The 10,353-nt window shown below is 37.1% G+C and overlaps 1 protein-coding gene across 1 annotated transcript; it reads right to left on the bottom strand.

Moving 5' to 3' along the window:
* Positions 1 to 3,604: 3,604 nt before the first annotated feature.
* Positions 3,605 to 10,153, bottom strand: MRPS30 (mitochondrial ribosomal protein S30). The gene is made up of 5 exons (XM_010966308.3): positions 9,516 to 10,153; positions 7,950 to 8,095; positions 7,112 to 7,217; positions 5,928 to 6,104; positions 3,605 to 3,970 (listed from the first exon to the last, which is right to left on the bottom strand). Exons 1-5 carry the CDS (start codon positions 10,114 to 10,116, stop codon positions 3,681 to 3,683), a joined length of 1,320 nt encoding a protein of 439 aa, XP_010964610.2. The 5' UTR covers positions 10,117 to 10,153; the 3' UTR covers positions 3,605 to 3,680.
* Positions 10,154 to 10,353: the final 200 nt, after the last annotated feature.

Below are 10,353 nucleotides of genomic sequence, written 5' to 3'. Positions count from 1 at the left end.
ACCATTTGGGCACCTTCTCCAGTCTGATACGGTCTCAACTCTGTAAGAGCATCCTTACCATCCTTCTACTACTAGGAAGGGTGGTACTGTAGACAACCCAGCATAGGCTATGAAGGGAAAGAAAATTCTCAGACCAGTGTCCAAATATTCTCTGGTTGCCAACTTCGGTTCTGTGAAAACGGACAAAATTTTTCCCAACATCATCATTAAGAAACTGTCAAAACAAAACAAATCAGGATTCACTTTGCCTTTCATTTAGCAGAAGTAGTAGGAAACAGAAGTTTTATCTATTTTTCCAGGTAACTTATATATCACCTTCTACCCGAAGACTAGATTTCACTTAATTATCCCAAATGAAACTGAATTCTCCATTTGAATTCAATTTATCATTATTACAATGTTTGTTGATAGAAAACTGAGATCTTTAAAGCTTAAAAAGTAATTATAAAGGTTGAGTTTTACCACCAATAATACAAGTTCTTAATAGCAACCTGGACCTCAGGGGTCATAAACTCAATGTATCAACGATAAAACATTTAACAGAAATTAGTGAGGCATGCCTAATGATGTTGGCCAAATAAAGAGAGGAGAAATAAGGAGCTGGAGCAGGTGGGACAGTGACAAACTGGAGAGAGTATGTCTCCTCTAAAGGAACCCAGAGTGGACAATCTCCAGCTCCTGACCATACAACCTGGAGTTGCCAGATTTTACTATTTTTGAAAAGAACTTGAAACCTGAGTGTTTTATAACTCCCTTCCCTTTTAATGTTGATAATTAAAACAAAAAAAACCCCATACAGTGTGGTAAAGATGAATGACATAAACAGAATTCAGCTGCTAAATTAAATTATCCCTGATGCCCATTCCAGCTTTAGATCCTGCCCACCTCCTTTATTAGCACTATTAATGGTTAAGAGAGAAAAGTTACTGAAAGGTTTTGGAAGATCCTAATAAAGTGCTTATAATGCAAGTATTGTTAGTTTGCAAATAAAAAGTCAAGTTTTACATGAACTGAAGATCCAAAGAAATACTTTCTAAGTAGCTAAACATCATGCAAGCTTTCATTTTCTTGAGATCAGGACAGTTTTTAGTAATTTAAACCTAAAATTAAAGTCATAAAAAATTACAAGTGGCTCATTTCTAAAACTATTTGGGTACATATTTCTCTATTACATTTCTCTACAACATGAATAAGGTGATAGGCACAGTAAAAATGAATATGATGATTCCCATTTTATATATATAATATATGTATCACATCTAAAGAAGACTAAAGTTATGAATATCTTTATATCAATACATAATTTTCATAAAAACATTCTGAGGATGTTTGAATTAAAATATGAAAGCATCAAGCTTATAATAATTTATATAATCATCTATTAAAAAATAAGATAGTTACTTTCTTCTGTCTTCAGTTTTCCTAAACTGGTTGATGTATGAGTTTTTGCTATATGTCACCAAGGTCAAACTTCATTTACTCTGTCCAAAAACTAAAAAGGTAAAAAAAATAAGTGTGATCCCATTTGCATTTATTAACTTAGACTTCCCAACAATTCAGTTCATTTCTAGAGAACACTACTTGTATTTTAAATCCAACGGCAGTTCCTTTACATAATTTTAAAAGCAAATCAGAATAACGAGGACCTACTGTATAGCACAGGCAACTATATTCAATTTCTTGTAATTACAAATAATGGAAAAGAATCTGAAAAAAAAGTATGTATATATATAACTGAATTGCTTTGCTGTACACCTGAAATTAGCACAATCAACTACACTTCAATTAAAAAAAATATTAAAAAAAATCAAATTATCTTATAACCATAACTTCTTTTTAAGATACAAAAATCCCAAAACATATCCTACATATTAAACCTTAGACTTATGTCCCAACTATTATAAAAGTTTCAAAAGTCAAGTGTCAAATGTTACTTACAAAAATTTTGCAAATGGAAGGCAGAATTCTGTACGATGACAAAGGAAGAATACAAAACATAATCAAGACCTGAGACAGAATTCAGTATTTTTACATAGAGGGGAAAAAAAATGAAGAAATGTGACTGAGAAATGAAGAGTAATTTGTACTAAGGATGGCACACAGAACGTTATTTAAAGGAGGCTAATTATGAGAATACTCTCAAAGTCTTATAAGCGATCTCTAATGCGGAGTTAAGCTCATTTGGATAGTAACTAGGTTAAATTTTAGTCTGCAGTGCGCTTATTATACATAAAGACAGTGATCATGTCTGTACATTTGGAATATTATTACTTATAATTCTCACTCTTTATGGTATCTCTTATTAGTCCTAAGTTTTAATTTTTTGTTGCTGTTTTTTTGTTACAAATTTGTTTTTAACCAAACTTTGGGATACTAAGAAGGCCTTTCATGAGAAATTCAACCTTGTCCAATCAAATATTGGCCAATGTCAATGTTGTACACCTGTGGGTTTTTTGATTTCTATTCTCAATATTCTCTGTAGCAATTTTTTTTCTCACTTATTTTTCTTCTTTTGAAACATTACTAATGTTACTTCCAAGGTCTAAGAACCTAAGTTGCATATAATTCATCAGTTATATAATTAATCATCTGTGAACCCTTATTAAAGTTACTTTAACTCCTCTATGCCAGTTTCCTATATCTGCAAAATACTTCATGTTTGAAGGGGTTTTGGAACTCTATACTGTTATTATAAAAAAACTAAAAGAAAATGAAAGAAAATAACAAAATATCTATGTATTCTCAAGTACCTGAATTACTGCCTTTACCTTACTTTCAAGTCCACATGAAACTGAGCAGGGTCCGCGGGGCCTTTCAGGGGACAGAACCCCTTACCATCTGCCTGATGTTTATAGAAAAGCTTTAGCCTCCAAGGTCTTCCTACAGTTCCAAATAGCAAATTTAACAAGAGAAATGAGAAAACAATAAAAACAGTCAAACAAGACAAAATAATAATAGTTCAGTCATAAACTAAGACAAGGACCTACAGTTCCTCCTGAAGGGTTATGGATAATATTCTGAGCCATACCCTTGAGTTGTTTTGCAGATACTAGAACACCCACCAGATAGAAAAAGTTAACCACATACTGACCACAAGCATGCAGACCCCAGAGCAGTTGGAACCAGAAGGTTGACGATGTTGACTCCCAAAACCCCACCCAGTTACCTCACCACCAATTAATTAGAAGAACGTCTACAAGCTTATCAGGCACTCGGCTTCTTTCCTTAACATAAAAGCTAGAATTCTACCCCAAATTAAAACAGTTCTTCAGGACATAAGTCCATCTTCTCGGTTAGCTGGCTTTCCCAATAGTCATTTTTCACTGCCCCAACACTTTGTCCCTCGACCTACTGGCCTATTATGCAGTGAGTGACTGGTATGAGCTTGGACTTGGTTACACACAAACACAATTAATAACAGGTACTGAAGATTGCTCCATTAGTCTCATCAGTTAATCATATATAAATAAAATTATTTTTAATCAATATACTATACCTAAAATTAAATACTTCAATGATGTATTTTGAGCAGAACGAGAGGTCTAATCACAGGTTAACATAAAAAATGTCTCAAAATTAATGCATTTAATATTTGACAGAAGTCTCATTGTCAAAATTCCTTTTATTGTTTCTTCAGTGAAACTTAAGTAATCCCAAAGTCCTGAATCAAATGTTTTTTCTCAGTTTTCCAACAGCTGTGATTTGTCTTCTTTTGGTCTATTCAGTAGAAAGTGAACTATCTGAAGTAAAACATCATCATTAAACCCTTTCACATCATTATCTTCGACTGTTTCATAAAGAGGCTTACTTTGTGTCCCCCAACATATATTTTTACGAGGGTTATTTTGATCAGCTTGTGCAGTCAGTGCCAAAGTGTTTAACTGGTAGCAGAAAAAGGAGAAGTACTTTCCATCTGTGATCACACCCTGGGAGACAAAAGGTCGAGTAACATCTGCTTCGCTCCAGAATCCTGTAGAAGAAAGCTATGCTGAAACTTACATATTGAATATATTTGAACAAAACACACACATTAGAGGGTATCAAACACTTCCTATAACCCAGATATTTTACCTACCAAATTTCTAAAGATCTCAAAGTTTTCCCCATCTTCTCCATTCTAATCCTATGTTCTATTTCTGGATCAAGAATTCTTTCTTTCCTTCCAGTATCCCCAAAATCATGACACACCTTTTCAATAACTTTGGACTTCAACAGCTTTCAACCTTAATTTACTCCATCTAAGAGCAGAGGTTCTATCTACGCAGGTCTCTCCCACATCTGGTACTAAACACATTATTATTCACCAACCTCAAATATGTTCAAATTTTCCTTGTACCAGCAGCATCTACTATCCAATAACCATTACAGCCATTTACTCCACCACATCTACTAAAAAAACTTTTCAGAAAAAAAAACTGACTTTCTAAGATCTTCAAACATACAGCTGGACAAATGGACAAATTCTGTATCTTAATTAATATTTCAAAATTGGTTTTACGAGCTGCTTTCATTTTGCCTAATATATTTTATGTCATCATAAGGTTCTAGGATATCTTAAAACCTTTGCTACTCAAGTTTTCTGGCTGCTTCTTGTTCCAGATGGACTGGCTTTAATATTTCTAAATCCAACTGCCAGGGCTAAGCAGTAATTTGTAAATTTCAGCACACATATTATATATCAGCTTTAATGGAGATAGCCAATAAATAAAATTGCTAAAATATAGAATCAATTATACTGTAAAAAGAAGTACTTTATCTTTTACGAATAAACAGTGCCATTCTAACATCTTTAGGGAAGTTTCCTCTTTTGCTGATTCTATCTACTCCTATTCCTATTTTCTCCATTTATTTCTATTATAGAAACATAAATCAACCATTGTGAGTATAAGGTTAAAACAATATATACAAAGGAAAAAGGTAGCCTGGTAATAATTAAATGTGTAGTAAAATTCCTCCTGGTCGCTAATATAGGAGCAATCTAGTTATCTATTACTTCCAGTTTTGTAACAAAATCCAAATGCTTCACAATGAGGCTCTATAAGTCCTCTGTGACATGCCTCCAGCTTCCTCTGTCTCCTTCCCCATCCCTTCATTCTCCCCTTCCCTTTCTCATCAGTTTCATGTTGTTCAAGTCTATTCCTACCTCAGAGACTTGGCATTCCTTTTGCCTAGAAGTATCCTTTCCCCAGGTTCGTACATAAGCAGCTGCTCACCATCTGGGTCTCTGTTTCAATGTCATTTTTTTAGACCTCTCCCCTAAATTACTCTGTCTAAATAAATTCCACCCCAAGCCTCATTCAAACCTATACCCCACATATCATTATTCCCCTCATCTAGTGTATTTTCTCCAGAGTACTACCATCAGCTGAAAATATTCCGCGTTTATTACTGTTTACTTTCCTCACTATAATTTAAGCTCCAGGAGAGCAGGATCTGCCTGCCTCTCTCATTCAACACTGTATCTCCAAGGCCAACAGTGCCTGGTACATAAAAACTATAAACCATTAACTGAACAATCTCCTAATCCACATCTTGGATATGACCTTCAAAGAAACTATATATGATAACAGTGATTTAATGTAAAATTTAATCCACTAAAGCACTTCCTTTTCTAGTATCAGAAAGCCGCCATCATCTACAGAGTTGACTCAGTTGGTTATAGCTCTTGAAATGCTTAAGAACATTGTCCAAAAAAAGTACATTCACACAAAAGTGGCCAAAGTAAAAGATCAGAGTAACTACCCAAATGCCACTTGCCAACTACAAACGTAAAACATTTAATTATGGGTTTTAAAATAACTGTATTGTGTGCCCATGTAAAAGTCTTCAAAATGTTAAGATTCAGCCTTAACCCAAGAAAACAATTTGATCTATTAAAATTCTTAAAATGTCTTCCAAGAACAATGATGCCATAAAATTAGTTTTACCTTGATACATAGCTTGTGCTCCAGTCCAAGCAAAAAGACTTGCAATTGCATTAGCTCTAAAAACAACTTCTATCTGATCAGCACAGTTTTGTTTCAAAAGCCTTTCCCTTTTTAACTTGTCGGGTAGCAGATGAAACTGGGTGTGTCCGTAACAGTGTGGATCTGCTGTCTTTGAGCCTGATGAGCAATATAAAAACATTTCAGATGAAGTGCACACTTAGAACACCTGGAGCACATGTCCTCAGCATTTGCTTCAATGCCATCTTTCTCCTCTGCTCATGTGATCAGTATTCAAAATGTACAAATGGAAAAGTTGGTTTATTTATTTCATTGACTAAATCACATTAATGTTAAATTTCAAGCGAAAGTACAATCTGCTAGCTATTAAGCCCACAAAGATGCAGGATAAGTAAAAAGAATATACGTAAAATTTATTTAAAATATCCTATTATTTCAGTTTTCTCTAACCCCTTCATCATCATTAGGAACTCTTATCCTCCTGGTCATATTCACCAAAGGATATACATATTTCCTGACTTTAAAAACTTCCTTTATAATGCTGATATTCTTAACCTTAGTGGTAAAGTCTTTTCATCCAAAAATTGCCTACAATTCACTAAGATCACACTGACTAAGAAGGGACTATTAAGACAGTTCTGGAAGACTAGCATAAAGCTGCTTTCTTAAAAATCTTCCTCAAATCAGCTGGGAATTAATAAACAAAAAAATGTCAAAAGAATAAGCTGCAGATAGGCAGAGATTAGAAATCAGAGATCAGAAGATATACAAATAAAATTTTTGTATTCCTGACGGTTATCATAGCGTGTGGCACAAACGGGACGCTTTTGCTTAAAAAAAGCCAATCACTAACTCTAATCCAGTTTTCTACTTGTTTACTTTCAAAAAAAACACAAATTACTTTTTCTATATAATAATAAATCAACAAAGCCTAATAACTGTTTATTAAAGTTAAATACTGTTAATGCAATAGAAACAAGGAAAATTTTAAACAGTGAGCTGAAAGAATATTTTCTTTCCAATTTTCATGCATATTGCAACCTGAGATTATGAATTATATTGCACAAGGACTATCTGAACCTCTTGGTCATCAAGAATTAATTATGCAAATCTTACAGGACACTTCAAACACATTTACTGTACAATACCTCAAAAGAGAAACTTACCAATAAATATAGCATTTTCATATTGCCGTTTGAATAACGGAAGTTTGTCTGGCTTACAATTCATAACAGCGACTTCTATGGGTACAGAATAATCCAGAGGCACAAACTTAAAGAAAAAGTCATAAGTGAATTCACAGCAACACTAGTATGTATTTTACTTAAAATCTTAAGACATTTAAAAATCTTAAAAATAAGGTTTTTACAAAATGATTTGATGACATTAACATCATTATCATCTAATGATGGGTCAAATCCAGCCAGCCACCTGTTTTTCCAAATAAAGTTTTATTGGAACACAGGAGCATTTATTTACATATGGTACATGGCTGCCTTTACATGACAAAAACTGAGAATACAACACAGACTTATGGGCCCCAAAGCCTAAAATATTTACTATCTGGACCTTTGCAAAAGAAATGTGCCAACCTCTGGCATGGGCACACAGAGAACATTCAAAATATACTTGTTTTCTCCAAAAGAACTGTACACACATAAAATGACAGCTTATAGTTATAAAAATGCCCTGATTTACGATTAAGTAGGGTAGTCTGCTTTAAAATGCAATCACAAACTGTTATCAGTATTTTCATATTAAAAAAAGATTTATATGGTCCTGAAAACTGATGTCTTAAAGCCACTTAAAATGATTATTTGACCTTTGCAAAATATATATACTGTAGGAAGCTAAAAAACTGAAAAAGGATTTCAGATGAGATGTATCCCGAAGACACTCAAAAAGAGATCTGATCAAAACTTTTACCCTCTTAAGCCGATTACCAAGCCTACCTATAACACTTCCTCATCGACTGTCAACAGATACACATGCAAAAATCCTTACCTCAGGGAGCTGTTTGGACATTCGAATCTGATTGTGTGGTTTATCATTTATTTGGTATCGCAAAGCATCAACTCGACCTTTTCGATGACCACAAGGAATAATTTCTTCGCCACGCAACCAGTAAAAGTGAACTGGGCGTTTACAATCTATCAAAAGACATTAAAAATTTTCTTTTCTAATAATTTAGATAAATGTAGTTATTATTAAAACACTAAAATCAGCAATACAGAACTCAAGAATGGGTGTGCTAATTGAAAATATATCTAAAAGTACTCTTTGATGTAAGATAGAGTCTGAGTTATGTGATAATTTAACTTAAATGATCACGACTTAAATATAACAAACTTTTACTGTCTACTTGTGCCACACTACACTTAAGCACTGTAACCAAAGAAGTTTCTCAGTGAGAATAAAAAACCCACCAGCAATAATCATTCACCAGAAATAAAAAGTTTAACAGGAGTCAGAGCTCTCTCATGGATTACTAATTCAATTTTCACAATAACTTGTCAAGTATGTACAGTTGTTATTCTCTCCACTTTATAGAAGTGGAACGAGAGTCTTGACAAGGTTCAGTCAATTTTCCCAGGCCACTGATCATGAGCAGTCAGTCTGCGATGCTCTCCTCAAGACGACTTTCTTCCCAACAGAGAGAGAAGTACGCTACAAGACTTAGCTGAGCACACACCTACAGTCACAGTAGCATTAATTCAGTAAATATTTATTGAGATACTTACTGGGTGGTAAATATAAAATGAACACATCAGAAAATCGATTTTTAAAACTGTCTATCCATTAATTATTTTTCATGTCTGCTCTGAACAGTAAAATAGAAGTTGTTGATTGTTTACTGGGAACCCAGAATGGCTGGGTCTGAAGCCTGTTCTCCCAATCTACCAGCTACAGGTTCTTTGACTAGGTACGTTTTACAGTTCTGCGTTTCAGGTTGGTATGTTTTCTCATTTATACAAAAGTGCTACCTACTGTAAAGTTATTGTGAGGATTAAATTTCGCACATATGAAATTTAGAACAGGGCCAAGCACACAGAAAGTACTGATTTATACACTGATTTATACATACATTCGGTATTTCAATACCGCCTTCAATCTTAACAGTTTTATAACGAAGTAGTAGTACTATTATCGTATTCTCATCTTGAAAAAGAAGACCTAGGCCCAAAATGGTTAATAAACTGACATAAGGTCATGTGAGTTTTTGGTGGGAGAGCTAGAAGGCAACCCCAGGTCTGTCCCACTCTCTAGGTGCGCCTTCTCTTAACCAGCACGGCCCTCCGATTTGGCTGGACCTTCACAAAGTAGAGCAAAGGACTGAAGCAGCCCTGAAGACCTCAGGCTACTTAGCCTAGGGTTGTGCAGTTAGTAGGGGGTAGCACACGCACGAGAACCCAGTCTCCAGACGCTGGCCCCCAGCTAGGAGCGAAAGGACTGGGGTGGGTGGGGGACTGACAAAACAGACAGACAGAAATGAAGAGGGGACAAACTAGGACAGAGAGGTCGCCTACGACCCCCACCTCCCCCGCCCGGAGTGGCAGGTTGGAAGCTTACCGAGGGTAGCGGCAGCCAAGGCCGGGTTGTGCGCGCTGAGCAGGCCCATGAGGGAGGCTACCAGCTGGTCCAGGAAAGGCGAGGAGACGGCCTCACGGTCCCGGTAGAAAAGAGCGCGCTTCTTGCGCCGCAGGAAGAAGTGCTCCTGCAGAAGGCAGTCGCAGGCGGCGGCGCGCAGGGCCGCGAGGTCCAGGGAGGACGCGGAGTCGGGGTCGGGCTCTGGCTGGGCCTTGGTGAGCGGCGGCGGCAAGCCCGACAGAAACACGGTCTTGGTGAAGCTCTGGTACCAGCGGTCGGCATTCAGGGCGAAGGTCTGGGGGTAAACTACGTACTTCTTGAATTGCATCTTGGTGAGGATTCGCAGCTTCTGGTCCACGGACTCGGCCGCGTGCACCGTGGCCTGCCATCGCTCCACTCGCCGCTGCCGCGCCGCTTTGCTGTCGGCAGTCAGGGAGGCCAAGATTGGCGGGTAGCGCGCGAGGGGGGCCGCTGCGACATCTGAGCCGACCACTTCTGGGGCAGTGACGGCAGCTTTGGCCGCAGTGTGCAATGACAGCCCCGGACCGCGGAGCAAAAGCCTCCTACACCTGGCCGCCGCCATCTTTGCCGGGAGTTCCGGATCAGAGGTCAACTTCAGCAATTGTCCCGGCCCCCCTGTCGCAAGGACCAATCGAAAAGCGGAATCTCAGACGCCCTGGGAGAGGCCGATTCTCAGTAGGCTTGAGAAGCCGTGCGTCATCCATTTTTTAGCCAATCACATCGCGTCTGCAACTTAGCGTGACCCAAAGAGTTTGTAGTTGAAAGGAAGAACTAGTGCTGGAGTAAGTTTTCCGCGGAT

Source organism: Camelus bactrianus, chromosome 3, assembly GCF_048773025.1.
Source record: "Camelus bactrianus isolate YW-2024 breed Bactrian camel chromosome 3, ASM4877302v1, whole genome shotgun sequence".
NCBI lineage: Eukaryota > Metazoa > Chordata > Mammalia > Artiodactyla > Camelidae > Camelus > Camelus bactrianus.
Note: the sequence above shows the minus strand (reverse complement) of the source record. Positions and strands in the feature narration are given on the sequence as shown.